Genomic DNA, 18,796 nt, shown 5'->3' on the forward strand with positions numbered 1-18,796 from the left:
CATAGATTGCTAAAGGGGGAAGGGGGGGGGGGGAGGTCATCTATTCGCGTTTCGTGTGCCAGGATTAGAAATGATTGATTTGTCCAATTAGAAACTCAAATCTAATTTATTTGATACAGAAAAAATAGAATTGTTATATTTACGAATATAAAAAAAATGTTGTCATGGGGAAAATTCTGAGGAAGTCTTATTGTCTAAGGTTATTTCATTTTATTTGTTTGTTTAAACATTGTGTGTGTATATGTGTGTATATAAATATATATATATATATATATATATATATATATATATATATATATATATATATATATATATATATATATGTGTGTGTGTGTTTATATATATATATATATATATATATGTTAGGGGTTCTTCGAGAAATAGAAATCTTATACCCCACTTCTGACACCAAATGTTAGGGGGGTTTAAACCGATGAGGTGATCTTATTCACTCATCCGTACACCTTTGCGTGGTGACAAAGGGGTCTAATAAGACCTGAGCAAAACTAATTAAAATCTAAATAACACCAATATTAAACTAAAAATAAAACATAGTAAACACACATAATATGCATTTATTTATCTTTGTTTGACGTCACAAAGGTTTATATGTTAAAAGCAAAGACACAATACAAATAAGACCTGGCCAGTCTTTTATATTCAAGAAAACATCACTTGAATTTCTAATACTAGTCAAAAAGACAAAAATAATCAAACTTACATTTCAATGCAGAATTATTCACCGTAGTTACTGACATTAATTCATAGAAAACACATATATAAGTGTGGATAGCAAACCTACATTTACACAACTCAGAATTTATACATATGAATGTCCTTTCCTCTAGTCCTAACTTAACTACTTGCACTGCTTATGTAATCTCAGAATCACACTTGTCAAAGTTATTCTTCCTAGTCCTAATTTCACTTGTACTGCTATGTAATCTCAAAATCAAAAACGTAAATATCATCGTCTCTAGTTCTAACTTTACTACTTGCACTGTTATGTAATCCCAGGATCACACGGGTAAATGTTATCATCGCTAATTCTGATTTCACTAATCAAACACGGTTAAAGTCCATCTATGAATACTCATCAGTACTCACAACAATCTAGCTCGACACTCAAGCTGCAGGGAGATTTCCAGCCACTGGAATACAACATTGGGCCACTGGTACAAACATCGGGCCACAAAGATAATGGCCACTAGAACGAAGAACATATCTACACGGCAAACGTTTGGCCACTGGTACAACATTGGCCACATGTATAAACACCAGGTCACACATGTAAACATCTGGAACGAAACACATATGTACAGCAACAAAACATCGGCTGGGCCAATAATCCAGCCTTAGTGGCCAGCCATAAGGCTGCCACCATCCGAGGCCTAGACCATCGTGTCTAGCCTATGTGTCTGTCAGAGAAAGAGACCTCAACATAGTCGCCCTTCCTCATATATAGGTTAGTCTCACCCCCTTATCATCTCCCTAGAGCTATAGAACCCGAGTTGGGCTCCGTCCCATCTCTCGACGTTCGAGATAACACCGGTCACTATGTACCCATGCGTTGCACACCCGATAATTGACCGCTATAGATCTTCACGTTGTCTCAGGGCTAACGATCGTGTCATACACCGCTCGAGCTAACGCACGACTACGCGGTACTCCCGCCGCGTTTCACACCTGACAACTGACCACAACAGAGATCATGAGTAATGATTCTACCGAGTCGTCCAGCGGCATGTCCGAACTCAACTTTAGACATAAATCACCGCGGGTGTCTTCCCAGCATTACGTGTCACTCATGCACCTGCATAGAGCTCGTAGCTCTTAACGACAAGAGTGAGCCGATAACATTTAATTAAATTTTAGATTTCCCTAGCCTGCTCCTCCCCAATATCTTAGATTAAACCCTTGGGTTTCTGTAACTAGTCCTAGTCACCTTAGCCCCTTTAATAAGAACCCAAGTTACCATTTTACTTAAAAATAAACAATATAGTACCAGCCAACATGCTTACTTAAGAATCAACAATTTGGTACCAGCCAACATGCTTCCCCCGCAAAAATGATTGCGTCCCCGCAATCAACTTAACAATGGCAACTAATTGAGATAAACATTCTACTTTACTGTTCACCTACTAACACAACACATACCACTAATTTACAGTAAAGGCCACTGAAGGCAAAAACATCAATGAGCATACTAAAATGTCTCAAAAATGAACATCTACTGAAACCAGGTATAAACACGTACTTATCTTTAAAGGGTAGTTAACCAAAATGGACAAATCACGCCTTTCGACTACAAATAAATGGCCATCAGTAAAGATAAATACTCGTCAGTCACACATAATTTTATACCACAAGGCCTGATAATGTACGTCCAGTACCAATATCAGCCAAGTCTTCCCAGTCATAAAATTACGTAACAGCATGTTTCATCTACAATATTTACTATTCAACGAATACCATAGTTGCCAATTATACGGTCAACACCATTAAAAATTACAAAGGTTGCATGTCAACTGGCTACCCAACTTCTTATAAAAAATGGTCTAAAAATAATTCCGTCAGTGCTAATAAAATGTGTTACATTAGCACAATGTGTTCATCAGGAACACACAAAAGTAAAAGCAATCGCACAAAAAAATTCTTACAGTAAATGAAACGTATATTACACGTCCCAAAAGTTTACAATGCAAATAAAAAAGGCAATAATATAGAAAAATTATGCTGAGGTAAACCAACAACAAATGCTCAACATATTTAAAAACCAATTTTTAAAAAAATCTTAATTTAGTTTGCTCAAGCACGGATCCCACTCGTTGCTACCAAATGTTAGGGGTTCTTCGAGAAATAGAAATCTTATATCCCACTTCTGACACCAAATGTTAGGGGGGTTTAAACCGATGAGGTGATCTTATTCACTCATCCGTGCACCTTTGCGTGGTGACAAAGGGGTCTAATAAGACCTGAGCAAAACTAATTAAAATCTAAATAACACCAATATTAAACTAAAAATAAAACATAGTAAACACACATAATATGCATTTATTTATCTTTGTTTGACGTCACAAAGGTTTATATGTTAAAAGCAAAGACACAATACAAATAAGACCTGGCCAGTCTTTTATATTCAAGAAAACATCACTTGAATTTCTAATACTAGTCAAAAAGACAAAAATAATCAAACTTACATTTCAATGCAGAATTATTCACCGTAGTTACTGACATTAATTCATAGAAAACACATATATAAGTGTGGATAGCAAACCTACATTTACACAACTCAGAATTTATACATATGAATGTCCTTTCCTCTAGTCCTAACTTAACTACTTGCACTGCTTATGTAATCTCAGAATCACACTTGTCAAAGTTATTCTTCCTAGTCCTAATTTCACTTGTACTGCTATGTAATCTCAAAATCAAAAACGTAAATATCATCGTCTCTAGTTCTAACTTTACTACTTGCACTGTTATGTAATCCCAGGATCACACGGGTAAATGTTATCATCGCTAATTCTGATTTCACTAATCAAACACGGTTAAAGTCCATCTATGAATACTCATCAGTACTCACAACAATCTAGCTCGACACTCAAGCTGCAGGGAGATTTCCAGCCACTGGAATAAAACATTTGGCCACTGGTACAAACATCGGGCCACAAAGATAATGGCCACTAGAACGAAGAACATATCTACACGGCAAACGTTTGGCCACTGGTACAACATTGGCCACATGTATAAACACCAGGTCACACATGTAAACATCTGGAACGAAACACATATGTACAGCAACAAAACATCGGCTGGGCCAATAATCCAGCCTTAGTGGCCAGCCATAAGGCTGCCACCATCCGAGGCCTAGACCATCGTGTCTAGCCTATGTGTCTGTCAGAGAAAGAGACCTCAACATAGTCGCCCTTCCTCATATATAGGTTAGTCTCACCCCCTTATCATCTCCCTAGAGCTATAGAACCCGAGTTGGGCTCCGTCCCATCTCTCGACGTTCGAGATAACACCGGTCACTATGTACCCATGCGTTGCACACCCGATAATTGACCGCTATAGATCTTCACGTTGTCTCAGGGCTAACGATCGTGTCATACACCGCTCGAGCTAACGCACGACTACGCGGTACTCCCGCCGCGTTTCACACCTGACAACTGACCACAACAGAGATCATGAGTAATGATTCTATCGAGTCGTCCAGCGGCATGTCCGAACTCAACTTTAGACATAAATCACCGCGGGTGTCTTCCCAGCATTACGTGTCACTCATGCACCTGCATAGAGCTCGTAGCTCTTAACGACAAGAGTGAGCCGATAACATTTAATTAAATTTTAGATTTCCCTAGCCTGCTCCTCCCCAATATCTTAGATTAAACCCTTGGGTTTCTGTAACTAGTCCTAGTCACCTTAGCCCCTTTAATAAGAACCCAAGTTACCATTTTACTTAAAAATAAACAATATAATACCAGCCAACATGCTTACTTAAGAATCAACAATTTGGTACCAGCCAACATATATATATATATATATATATATATATATATATATATATATATATATATATATATATGCGTGCGTGCGTGCGTGCGTACGTGCGTGTATATGGGTGTTTTAAAATAGTGCTTCTTTGTTTAAAAAAAAAGTAAATAGAGCAAGCAAACGGAAGGTATAATTGACCCAAAAGCCCTAGCTAGGGATGGCGGATATAGATCTATCATATACCACCTTAGGTTAGTGGTAGTTCTTCACAGAGGCGTAGCGAGGTCGGGTGTCACCCGGTGCAGCACTTAATGGTTTCACCCCCCCCCCCCCCCGAGGCGTTGCGACCCTTACCGGGGACAAACTTTCAAGTTTTCGATTTGCACCCCCCCCTCAAACTTTCGATTTGCACCCCCCCCCCCCCCTCAAGTTTTCGATTTGCACCTCCCCTCAAGTTTATCTCTATATATTTTGCTATTTTTTGCCTTGGTGTCAACCCCCTAAATGGTGTCACCCGGTGCGGTCCGCACCCCCCGCCCCCCCCCCCTCGCTACGCCCCTGGTTCTTCATTTTGTTATATCGTGTAATATAATAGGGTTATGTGATGCAAAGCTGTCTAATATAACAGTGTTTTTACTTTCTCGTATATACGAAGTATAGAGAAAGTCTTGTAATCGTGCAAAAAAAAAAAATCGAGATTTTTGCAAATCTCGACGTTTTACATCTCACTGATACGGAAAAACATAATTTTGCAATCTTGTCCGTATGTCTGTGTGTCTGTGTGTGTGTGTGTGTGTGTGTGTGTGTGTCCGTGTGTAAACACGATAACTTGAGTACCGTTACAGCTAGGTTGATGAAATTTCATATACAAGTATTATATCAAAATCGTAGATCCGTATCAACTTTTGAGCGATTTCGGATAACCGGAAGTGGTACTTTTTCTACTTTGAATTTTTCAAAAGCCTATAACTTGAGTACTATTTCAGATAGATAAATGAAATTTCACATGTAAGTAAAAGATCTAATTCTCTACCTTCTGTTAAATTTTGAGTAATTTCCGTTGACCGGAAGTAGTACTTTACGCTACTTCCGATTTCTCAAAAAACTAATGTAAATTTATAAAGTACTAATACTATTGCGCACTATTATACACACCTTTATTAGGCGTTCGCTTGGTGCGCAATTGTTTTTTACTGAGATTCTATTCTATTTTTAAAAGTTTCAGTATTTAAAATGGATTAAAGATCATAACTATATCCCCAGTTACCATCCCCTGTTGTTTTATATAAGAATATTCGAGAAAGTTTAGGGGAGATCACTACCGGTTTATTTTTAATGTGTTCTTCTTTTCGCGAAATCCATTTTGTCTCCCGTTTATTTTATTTTCGCACCCCTGCGGATATTCCCGATTGACACAAAAAAATCCAAGTCATTGAACACAACTTAGTAAGCAGACAGATAAGTTGGTGTGGCTGGTGGTATATATATATATATTAAAAAACTTACCATACAAGCCTTTGCCCACCATTTTTGTTTGTTTGTAAGTTTAGAGTTCTAATGTCTGTATTTTTAGAACTACCAAAGGGTTATGTTTTAGATAACTAGATTGTAGATTTATACTTCGTTAGGTGCTTTTTAATTAGCCATCGCTACATTTAGATCCCTTTAAATTTACCTTTATGATTATAGATCTAATACAAGATCTTGAATAGATCAATAACAATTATAAAAGATGAGACGATAGCACTATGGACACTAGATCTAGACAATATGGATCTAATACTTCATCTGCTAAACTTAAGACTTAGTTACCCTTTGGAACCTGGGCAGATGAAGTAGAGCCATATGAAGGGATATTGTTGTCGAAACTGTGCCCAGCCGCCTTTACGTTCCCCAACCTGAGTCAGGTACCCATCACAGCTGGGTGGACTCAGGGATGTTCTACGGACTCGAGCACGGGATCCGAACTCGAGACTTTTCAGGTTAGCAATCGTACGCTCTACCATCCGACCACACCGGTTTCACACATTTGATACTAGTTGCAGGGTAATTATAATTTTATTTATTAATCAATATTAATATTTATAACATTAATCTTTGTGATATTTGATGGTAACTCTACCATGTGATTGTATCTCTACCCCAGTGGTTTCCGTACTTTGAGAAGCGGAAACTACAGCTTAGGTTCTAGAGAAGTTGAATCAAGTGTACAGTCCATATTTTAATAACGGCATTCTTTTCTTGTATCATAAAAAAATATTTTTCTCTCTAGATCAGCCATATCATTAGCTCCTTTGTCTAGAAATATAATTGGATGGCTGCGTTTTATGATATTTGAAAATCAAGACGCAAAACGAGTGTAGTAATTTCTGAAGGGCCATGGCTTGCACAACTATCAGCAGAATAAAAAAAAATAGTTCGTTATCATACTGTCATGTCCACATCATCTCATCTTTTCACTTTTGTACTCAAGACATATGGGGCCGCAACAAAAAGCTCCCTCCACTTTTGTCAGTCTCCGGTAATTTTCCTGGCAGTCCCCCATGACAGTCCTGTCTCTGCCAGCTGCTTCCCCGCCCTGCGCCTCCACGTCTCCCTTGGCCTTCCATATTTTCTTTTTCCTTGAGGCGTCCAGTTTAGCGCCATTCCTGCGATATCATCTTGACTCCATCTTAAGACGTGCCCCATCCAGCGCCATCTTTCGGAAACTGCTTCCATTTCCATTTCTTCTAGAAGTCTATCATTAGAGAGTGCGTTAGGCCAGTGGATGCCTTTTATTTATCCTTCACAAGCACTGTCCTGCCCTTCTAGCGTTAAAATAACTGATCTACTTACTCAAAATCTGATAAAAGATGTACTAATTAATAAAAGGAATATTATTTTTATCCAGCAAACACCTTTTCAGACACCTTTTTTAAGGACACCTTGTGCAGTCGGCGCGGCCGTTGACGAAAACCATGGTGGTACTGAGCGAGTTTTTCATCCACACCCTCACCCTCATCATCATGAGCTCCGTCATCGCCGTCTGCCTTCTGCTGGCCGTCACGCGAGTTTTTGTTACAGTAAGTCACTTTTGTTACAGTAGGTCACGGAAAAATAGTAGGTCACGGAAAGACAGTAGGCTACTGAAAAACAGTAGGTCACGGAAAAACAGTAGGTCACGGAAAAACAGTCAGCCGATTCTTTAAATAGAGTAGGTCAGTGGCGTCACAAAGGTAGGGCGGGGGGGGGGATGTAAATGAAAATCTTGATGCAAGTAAATAAATGAGATATAACCGAACCTAGAAAATTATATTGATTACGTTGGTAAAACTATATATCTTTTACCATGTTTTTTTGCTGATGTTGTATTTCTTTTTCGTTGTATTTAAACAAAGATTTAAAATCTAGGTGCTGTAGAGGTAAATACAGAAAAAATGCATGTAGCGAAAATCTTCCGCCAACAACGCGAACATTCCCGTTACGATGTATTAGTAAACATAAGATACCGATACATATTAAACTATAGGCACCTAAATGATTTCCACGAAAACGTTATTTTTTTACCCCTCTTATTCGTGGACAGTATTTTCATAAGATATCTCAACTCTCTCAACTGTAAAGGTTCCCCTTTTCTAACCTGACGGTCTATGGGGCAAGTGAAGTTGAGTTCATCTACCGCTTTTACTCTCCCTACCGTGAGCAAGGTACCCATCAGACTTATTCAGGGACGTCCTACTGACTAACCCCGGATTAGAACTCGAGAATTGTGGGTTAGCAGCCTAGCTCTCTACCGCTAGGCAAAGCACTGTTCTCGCAACTGTAGCATTTTCTTAGTAAAAATTACTTATTAATCATCACATTAACTCTTTATTAGCTATTTGTTTTGGAAAGTTAAACCTATTTTTAATGACGTGAACCCCATAGTAAAAATAAATTCCTCTTTGGACTTAGCTATACATTGGGCAGATGAAATAGAGTTCAGATATTTCTTGACTTCGACATATGATAGGATAATGTGGTCAGCACCATGCCCTGCTGCCTTTACTTATCCAAACGAGAGTTAGGTGTGTCCTTCAGAGCCATGTGACCTTCATTACTCAAAATAAAATAAAGTTATACATGACAAGAGACTTTGAAACTATTATGAAACGGGAACCCCTTTTTCTTTCTTTTTTTTGGGGGGGGGGGGGGGGGAGGGGGGGGCGAAAAAAATAAAAATTCGTACTTTTTTTTTCCTTAAATTTTCTAATAATATCGCACCCTTCATGGCGTCCCACAGGGACCTCTCTTGGTGTCCCGATGTCCCAGCCCACCAGCCCATCCCTGCCCACCCCAGCCCACCAGCCCACACCGCAGACTCGTAATATGATTGTTGCTGTTCCCTCAGATGTGGTGGCCGCTGTATACCTTGTTTGATAAGTCCTACACCATCCTGATCTGTCTCGCTGGAATTATGCTAAGCCTCCATGTCTTGCCTGTGAGTATCTAGTTGGGATTATACTAATCCGCCATGTTTATTATACTGATCAGTCATGTCTTGCCTGTGAACAGAGTTTCTTCCAGGCATCTCTTCGGGGGGGCTTGCCCCCCCCCCCCCCCCCCGAAAATTTTTTTTTACCGCCCCCCCCCCCCCGAACGAAATGAAATTTATATAATTTATATAGAAGATATATACTTTTAACAGTGTCCGCCCCCCCCCCCGAAGAAAGTTTACCGCCCCCCAGAAGATTTCAAGTGCCCCCCCCCCCCGGAGAAAAAAGTCTGGAAGAAACACTGCCTGTGAATGACTAGCTAGCATTATTCTAATCCGCTACGTTATTATACTAATTCGCCATGTATTGCTTTTGAATAACTATCTGGAATTATACTAATCCCACATATTAGTATACTAATCCGACATGTTTTCCTGTGAGTAACTAGTTGGAATTATACTAATCCACCATGTTATTATACTAATCCGCCATATTATTATACTAATCCTCCATGTCTTGCCTGTGAGTAACTAGATAGAATTTCCCTTTTTATACATCTAAAAAGGACAGTTCCCATATCATGTTATTGCATTGAAAAATAAATACCTTCAATCTAATTTTTCAAAGATAGTTTTGATTACAATGTCCTTTATCTTAACCTATCCCTCCCACCCCGCCTCCCCTTCCAACCCCACCCACCATTTTGTTGCAGATGTACTTGACCAAGTACCCCATCTGGAAATTTTTCCACCCCGCGTACGTCGATCCGCATCTCCAAGACATCGCCTGTTTTGCTCAGCTTGCGATCTTCCATTTAGGATTAGGGCTGTTCCTCACTGTGCTTCTTATAGAGACTTACAAGTAAGTGATTCTACAGACAAGTACAGTCATGTACACGTACAGTCATGTACGCATACACGTACACGTACATGTACATGTACACGTACACGTACACGTACACGTACACGTACACCCACACCCACACCCACACCCACACCCACACCCACACCCACACTTACACTTACACTTACACTTACACTTACACTTACACTTACACTTACACTTACACTTACACTTACACTTACACTTACACTTACACTTACACTTACACTTGCACTTGCACTTGCACTTGCACTTGCACTTGCGCTTGCGCTTGCGCTTGCGCTTGCGCTTGCGCTTACGCTTACGCTTACGCTTAGACTTAGACTTAGACTTAGACTTAGACTTAGACTTAGACTTAGACTTAGACTTACACGTACACGTACACGTACACGTACACGTACACGTACACTTACACTTACACTTACACTTACACTTACACTTACACTTACACTTACACTTACACTTACACTTACACTTACACTTACACTTACACTTACACTTACACTTACACTTACACTTACACTTACACTTACACTTACACTTACACTTACACTTACACTTACACTTACACTTACACTTACACTTACACTTACACTTACACTTACACTTACACTTACACTTACACTTACACTTACACTTACACTTACACTTACACTTACACTTACACTTACACTTACACTTACACTTACACTTACACTTACACTTACACTTACACTTACACTTACACTTACACTTACACTTACACTTACACTTACACTTACACTTACACTTACACTTACACTTACACTTACACTTACACTTACACTTACACTTACACTTACACTTACACTTACACTTACACTTACACTTACACTTACACTTACACTTACACTTACACTTACACTTACACTTACACTTACACTTACACTTACACTTACACTTACACTTACACTTACACTTACACTTACACTTACACTTACACTTACACTTACACTTACACTTACACTTACACTTACACTTACACTTACACTTACACTTACACTTACACTTACACTTACACTTACACTTACACTTACACTTACACTTACACTTACACTTACACTTACACTTACACTTACACTTACACTTACACTTACACTTACACTTACACTTACACTTACACTTACACTTACACTTACACTTACACTTACACTTACACTTACACTTACACTTACACTTACACTTACACTTACACTTACACTTACACTTACACTTACACTTACACTTACACTTACACTTACACTTACACTTACACTTACACTTACACTTACACTTACACTTACACTTACACTTACACTTACACTTACACTTACACTTACACTTACACTTACACTTACACTTGCACCTGCACCTGCACCTACACCTACACCTACACCTACACCTACACCTACACCTACACCTACACCTTCACCTTCACCTACACCTACACCTACACCTACACCTACACCTACACCTACACTTATACCAACAACTACACCTAAACGACCATGTACATCACAAGGGTCGCCAACTGCTCTAAGAGACACCATCAATATTAAATGAGTGGGCTTGTGATAAAGGTGACCATAGTATAAAAATGAATGAAAGCTATTCAGATTTTATGATGATCAGTGTTTCTTCCAGACTTTTTTTTTCTCCGGGGGAGCATACAATTTTCGGGGGGGTGGGACTAAAATTCCTGTAGGGCGGACACTGTTAAAAGTATATATTTTCTATATAAATTGTATCCGCGGAGCCCCCCCCCCCCCCTGAAGAGATATCTGGAAGAAACTTTGATGATGATTGATCATTCTTTCATTCCCCATTAATTAAATAAAAGAGGTAATGGACAGGCTATACTACAAAACTCAATAATATAAAAATGCAAACGTAACAAATATACAAACTTCAAGTTAGAATAACAACTTTAGGTTGTTTTTAATTATTTTTTTTTCCAGACTGTCCTATCGAGAAAGCCAAATCCAATTCCCAGAAGCAAACACATGTATCTGGCTACCTTCTGTGTTCATCTGCGTGTGTATGGTGATGGAGGCCCTGTACTTGTCCACGTGGTTTCTCCTCTACCCACATGATACAAAGTACTGCATGACGTCACGCCACCAGGACTATTTGTTTATTAGTGGGTTTTCTGTGTGTGATCTCGAGATCAGGGTGTTCTGTTGGTGGTTTTTCTGTGTGATCTCGTTATCATGGTGGTGTACGTATGCGTGTCGGTGCGCACGTGTGTGTGTGTGTGTGTGTGTGCTTGTATATCAATTAAGTGCAGTCCTGGTATGCCCCCCCCCCCCAGTTACCCAGCTTAGTTACGCCGTTGAATATTTTTTTTATTCGCAATGGACTGGCACCAACCAACCGCCCTATGCTAATGCCATCTTTGCAGGGAGATCACCCAAAAGCAATTTATGTTAGAGGTTTAAAACTTTTCTTGCAAGATCATTTATCGCGATTAATTTTTTATTTCATTTTTAATGCAACGGAAAATCCGCTGATGCGTGAAAAATAATGGCTTAACTCATCTTCACGGTGTTTGGTGTTTAAAGCAAATTTGGATCATCCCAAAAGTAGATTCCTTCAAGCGAAACCTTGTCTTATCAGTAGACGGATTTTCATTCATTCGTGGATCTTAAATGTGCTAATGGCTTCTTCTTTATTGTGTCTCCTTGCTTCATAAAGGCCTGTGTTTTCATGGGATAACTCGTCCAACTGGTTTAGGCTGTTATGTACCAATGTGCCTAAGTCCCTTTGAAAGTCGGGGGTTAATTTTTAGATAGACTAGGTCGCTTAGCCTGGGTCAGTTTTGTATAGACGATGTAGAGTTGATGTATAACTGGTAAGAGCGGATGCTATGATTAACACAACTCACAGGAGTGTTACTTTCAGGCACCTCTTCGTCCCCCCCCCCCCTCCACTCGAACAAAATAAAACAGTTTATATAGAAAATATATACTTGTATTAGTCGCCCCCCCCCCTACCCGGGAAATTTAGTCCGTCCCCCCCCCCTCCGACACTAATGGATCGTGGTTATGCTAGAGACATGAGTGGGATCCGAACTCGAGGCTGCCACATGCTCGACCCTAACCTTAACCTAGCACGGCCGTAAATTCTATCGTATCAACAATGGCTAGTCGAACGGAAATGTAAACGTCTACCGGAAAAAGCGAACCGTTTAACCCTCCCCCATAAAGAACTTGATCATCCCGTTCAAATCCCCCCCCCCCATAAAGAACGTACTCACCCAGTTCAAATCCCTCCCCCCCCCCCCCATAAAGAACATACTCATCCCGTTCAAATCCCCCCCATAAAGAACGTACTCACCCAGTTCAAATCCCTCCTCCATAAAGAACGTACTCACCCAGTTCAAATCCCTCCCCCATAAAGAACGTACTCACCCCGTTCAAATCCCTCCCCCATAAAGAACGTACTCACCCAGTTCAAATCCCCCCCCCCATAAAGAACGTACTCACCCCGTTCAAATCCCTCCCCCATAAAGAACGTACTCATCCCGTTCAAATCCCTCCCCCATAAAGAACGTACTCACCCCGTTCAAATCCCTCCCCCATAAAGAACGTACTCACCCAGTTCAAATCCCCCCCCCCCCATAAAGAACGTACTCACCCCGTTCAAATCCCTCCCCCATAAAGAACGTACTCATCCCGTTCAAATCCCTCCCCCATAAAGAACGTACTCACCCAGTTCAAATCCCTCCCCCATAAAGAACGTACTCACCCCGTTCAAATCCCTCCCCCATAAAGAACGTACTCACCCCGTTCAAATCCCTCCCCAGTCGAGAACGTGCTCATCATGCTCTCCCTCTTCCTGGTGACCAGCGCCTACGCCACCAACCACACGTGTGATACCATCGTCGACTACCTGGCCTTGACCGTTGGTCTGTACGGCGGTGTCGCCCTCTACTTCGCTAGGTAGGTCCTTGTCCTGGGGTAGCTGTAGACCTAAGTTAGGATGTAAAGTTGTGGAGCTTTAGATAGGTGAGAAATGCATTACTTAATTGTGTAGTCAATGCTACTAAGGCAATAAAAACTTGAAGTTGACGATATATATATATATATATATATATATATATATATATATATATATATATATATATATATATATATATATACAAAAAAATAAGTGACACTCAATTTTGAAAGTGTTTACATAAAGCTTAAATATATATATATATATATATATATATATATATATATATATATATATATATATATATATATATATATATATACAAAAAAAATAAGTGACACTCAATTTAGAAAGTGTTTCTTACATGCATCTCTTCTGAGGGGGGTTGGACATACCGCACCCTCAAGCACTTCTGCCGACAACCCTCCCCCACACGAACGAGCTTATATGGAAAACAGAGTTTCTTCCAGGCATCTATTCGGGGGGGGGGGGGTCAAAGCCCCCCCCCCTCCCCCGAAAAAATTCTACCCCCCCCCCCCCCCCCCGAAAGAAATGAAATTTATATAATTTATATAGTAAATATAAACTTTTAACAGTGTCCGCCCCCCCCCCAAAGAAAATCTACCACGCCCCCCCCCCCCCCCCGAAAATTTCAAGTGCCCCCCCCTTCCCGGAGAAAAAAGTCTGGAAGAAACACTGATGGAAAATATATACTAGAACCAGTTTCCACCAGTTTTAGTAAACCCCCCCCCCTCTGGCTACCAGCATATAACTGTTGTCACATAGACAACAACAACAAAAAATGTAATGTTGATATCTCCTCCCACTCTATACAAACATTGTCCAAAATACAGTGGCGTAGCCAGGATCGTCTCAAGGGGGGGGGGGGGGTTCCAATTTTTACCCGGGAACAAACTGTCGATTTGCGTCCGTCCCCCCCTCAAACTTTCTATTTGCACCCCCCCCCTTTCGATTTGCACCCCCCCCCCTCAAACTTTCGATTTGCACCCCCCCCCAAACTTTCGATTTTCACACACACCCCCCTCAAACATTCGATTTGCACCCCCCCCCCCTCAAACTTTCGATTTGCACCCCCCCCCCCTCATACTTTATATATATATATATACACCGAGGGGTCTATGGGGGGGTTATGACCCCCCCTAAACCCCCCCCTGCCTACGCCACTGCCAAAATTGATTAACCTTTATTTCTCCTCCCACTCTATACAACCATTGCCCACCTAGAATCTGCCTGGAGGGCAAGTATTCGGCCGCCGTGGATGCCTTGCTGGCAGAGATCCACTCTTTCCTCTACGTCTTCATCCTCATCATCGGCAACATCTACCTGTCGGTAATTAGTTTCACCTTCTTCGCTTTATTGTTTTGATTTTAATTTGAGTCTTGGAGGATTGTAACAAACTTTTTTTTTCAAATGTGTGATATACAACAAAAGAGATAAAAAAAATTAAAAATAACCCCCCCCCCCTTTCTCCCTTTATTCAATATAACTAACTTTAATTTTTTTTAATTAATAATAATTCTTTTTTTTTAAGTCTAACCTTTCTGATTCTTTCTTTCTTTTTGTTTACTTAAAAATCTTAGTTAACATTTTTTTTTAAATAAAAATAAAAATAAAATGTCAAAACTTTCTAATCCTTTCTTTCTTTTTGTTTACTTGCCAGTTCACGTCTAAAAAGTGGAAACTTTATTTTACCAGTTCCAAACCAAAAAGAACCTGCAGCGCATAAGTTTGTTGATTCCGTTTAGGGAACAACTCCCGCAACCGGAACTGATACTGTCTGAATCTTCACTGTATGAGGGAGGGACTACACCATTCCTTGATACTAACGGTACCACCAGCACATTGTCTTTCTTTCAGGAGAGCGACCATGATTATATTTTTCGAGAGCGCCGGACTAGTTTTTTAAGCCAGCCGGTAAGATTTTCCACCACCCCCCCCCCTGAAACAAACAAACGCAAATGTTAAGGCAACAGTTCACGAATTATTTGTTTTAACTAAATTAACAGGCATACTATTTATAATTTGACTTAGATGTTTCCAGGGGCGTCACTAGGTCGGGTGTTACCTGGTGCGGGGAAAGAGGCTGTCACCCCCCATCCCCTTTTCAATATTTTTTTGGCATTTTCGGTTTCGTGCAATACCTTCTCTACTTGTTTTTTTTTCCAATGGTAGATAAAATATAGTTTTGCCTGGACATTCTACGATTTTTCTGTCTTGTGTCACCCCCTAAATCATGTCACCCGGTGCGGACAGCACCCTCCACCCCGCCTTGTGACGCCACTAGATGTATCAAAAGTGGTTCCCAGAAGAAGAAAAAGGCGCAATCGGAAAACTGCGCGAACAGAAAAATGCGCAAATACAAACTATTCCGTGTAAATGTTTTATTATGCTACAGTGTACATGTAGATCTTTTCACATTCCGTTCATGTCTAGAAATACTTGCGCACTTTTTTTATAATCAGTTTTCCGTTGCGCATTTTTTTCCGTTGCGCATCTTTCCAGTCACCATCTCACGTTTAATGAATTAGAATATCTGGGTAGAGGCTAGACTCGTACTCACGGCCTACCCAAGTGTGAAACGAGAACTGAGTTGTTAAAGCCAAGCACATCTTAGACGATCAGTGTTTCTTCCAGACTTTTTTCTCCGGGGGCCACTTGAAATTTTCGGGAGAGGGGGGGGGTAGACTTTCTTGGGGGGGGGGGGGGCGGACACAGTTAAACGTATATATTTTCTATATAAATTATATAAATTTCATTTCGTTCGGGGGGGTAGAATTTTTTCGGGAGAAAAGAGATGCCTGGAAGAAACTCTGTAGACGATATCTCACAAACAAGTCTTGAAACTTGAAATCGGTATCTGTCATTGGTTTAAACAAGGATAAAGATTAAAATATATAGATCTATATACAACCTGTGCGTGGCGCTGACCACACGGTCCTGCATACGACTAATGCCCAGATGATATGCAGGTTAATGAGAGTAGGCTTGATAGGTTTATAGGGATCCATGGAGGATTTGTTTTTCAATGTGTAGGTTTAGAAAAAAACTGTGATCACGCGGGGTCCATTTTCATCACCTTGTTGAAGGCGTTGATGCCTGTCTATAGATTTAATGGTAGGATGCTGTCTAATGGAGGTCCATGCAGACTTTTTGCGGGGGAATACCCCTCTATGGAGAATCACTGGTCAGTTCTGAAACGTGTATCGACTTTTCAAGAACATTTTTGTTGGGTTGTATCTGGTATCATCTTTAGCTCATGCTATTGTCGGGGATTGTTTGTCACTATATAGGTTTATCTTCTTCTTCGTTCTTAATTATTAGTGTTGAAGGGGATCGAGATTTATCTGCCAGTCCGTTTGAACTCGAGACTTTGTTCGAATGTATCAACCATGAGCTTTTTGCCGACTCGACCACGCCTCCAACACAATTAAGCGTTACGTGTCAACTGGTTATGCGCCATATAGGCCATTGACTCCGATTTCAGCCTGCTTTTCTTTTTGGATTTGCCTCCATAGCCTTTGTCCAACCAAGAACAAACTACAAGGCAGCAGTTGTTTGGAGTTGTCTCTCCTAGAAGAGTGGCTGTCCCCAGCTAACGAGCCTCATCTGCCCGAGGGTTCGAACTCGTGACTTTTCGGTTTAGCAACCAGAGCTTTACCGACTCGACCACGCCGACCCCCTATAGGTTTATATGTAAGGCGGTGTCTGCTCTCAGTGGCAATCAGTTTACATCCCTAAGTGAGGAATATGTATACTTTATGCACACACACACACACATATATATATATATATATATATATATATATATATATATATATATATATATATATATATATATATATATATATGTATCTATAAATTTATACATACATATATGATGAATACATATACATGGATGATGTATACATATGTATACATATACATGACACACATACATAAATGATGCTTACATTTATATTTATATATATATATATATATATATATATATATATATATATATATATATGTGTGTGTATATATATATATATATAAATATATATATTTATATATATATGTATATTATATTTTCAGAGAAGAATAGGGAGAAGAAGTGATGTTCCATCCTTAGGTAATAACCCTGATCAAACTGCACCAGTGGTTTACTAAATGTCACATAGTCCATCCATTTACTAAATGTCATATAGTCCATCCATTTACTAAATGTCACATAGTCCATCCATTTACTAAATGTCATATAGGCCATCTTTTTACTAAATGTCAAATATGCAGTAATTTACAAAAGGTCAACACAACTGTTATATGCCATTGGGTGTTTTTTGACCATGTATTTGTTGTTCCCACTGATCTGTAGCTTTATTTAGTCCTCTATGCTTGGCTGTCTTATAAGTTACAAGAAAAAAGTTTTTTAATAATTTATAGTGATTTGGATGTGTGAAATAGAAATTTTTAAACATCAGAGGTAGATACTAAATCTTTAAATCTATCCAATAAACTTTGTTCTAGCTAAATACATAAATTATCCAAAAATGTTACATTCTTAATTCATTCATTTTATCCATCAATTAAAAAATTGTTCTAACTTATAAATCCACAAATTTATCCACAAATATAAGTTCTAATTCCATAAATCTATTTTTTTAAAATATGTTCTAAATCTTCCAATTTATTCAACACACTACATTTTTAAATGTACAAATGTATCCACAAACCTTTAGAATAGGCGCTATTTTAATCATGGCAACAAACTATTAACTTATTTCAACAATTTTTTTAATGTAACATTGACATGCACAATAAAGAAAAAAATAAATAATAAATTATTTTAGTTATTTATAAATACATATTTGAAAGATATCAATTTCACAATAACATTCAGCTTCTGATAGAAAATGTTATTTTACTAAGTTTGTAAATCATTCATATGCATGTACTTGTTTTTTTACTTTATTTTTATTTTCACTAAGAGAATAGTTCAATTTTAAAAAAATAAATTAAAATAAGAGAAA

At 39.2% G+C, this 18,796-nt stretch overlaps 1 protein-coding gene across 1 annotated transcript; it reads left to right on the forward strand.

Annotated features, from left to right (window-relative positions):
- Nucleotides 1-5,974: 5,974 nt before the first annotated feature.
- LOC131941184 (uncharacterized) lies at nt 5,975-18,638 on the forward strand. The gene is made up of 9 exons (XM_059300204.1): nt 5,975-6,037; nt 7,388-7,559; nt 8,867-8,956; nt 9,664-9,812; nt 11,789-11,970; nt 13,636-13,767; nt 15,010-15,119; nt 15,486-15,704; nt 17,862-18,638. Exons 2-9 carry the CDS (start codon nt 7,455-7,457, stop codon nt 17,934-17,936), a joined length of 1,062 nt encoding a protein of 353 aa, XP_059156187.1. The 5' UTR covers nt 5,975-6,037; nt 7,388-7,454; the 3' UTR covers nt 17,937-18,638.
- Nucleotides 18,639-18,796: the final 158 nt, after the last annotated feature.

The sequence above is a fragment of the Physella acuta genome, unplaced genomic scaffold (genome assembly GCF_028476545.2).
Source record: "Physella acuta isolate Inbredline_101_S28 unplaced genomic scaffold, ASM2847654v3 ptg000352l, whole genome shotgun sequence".
In the NCBI taxonomy this organism is placed as follows: domain Eukaryota; kingdom Metazoa; phylum Mollusca; class Gastropoda; family Physidae; genus Physella; species Physella acuta.

Bases quoted from the DNA above. Each gene is read 5' to 3' on its own strand.
- LOC131941184 (XM_059300204.1), top strand. From the start codon at position 7,455: ATGGTGGTACTGAGCGAGTTTTTCATCCACACCCTCACCCTCATCATC. The intron at 7,560-8,866 runs GTAAGTCACTTT...CTGTTCCCTCAG, and splicing joins TCACGCGAGTTTTTGTTACA to ATGTGGTGGCCGCTGTATAC. The intron at 15,705-17,861 runs GTAAGATTTTCC...TTATATTTTCAG, and splicing joins CTAGTTTTTTAAGCCAGCCG to AGAAGAATAGGGAGAAGAAG.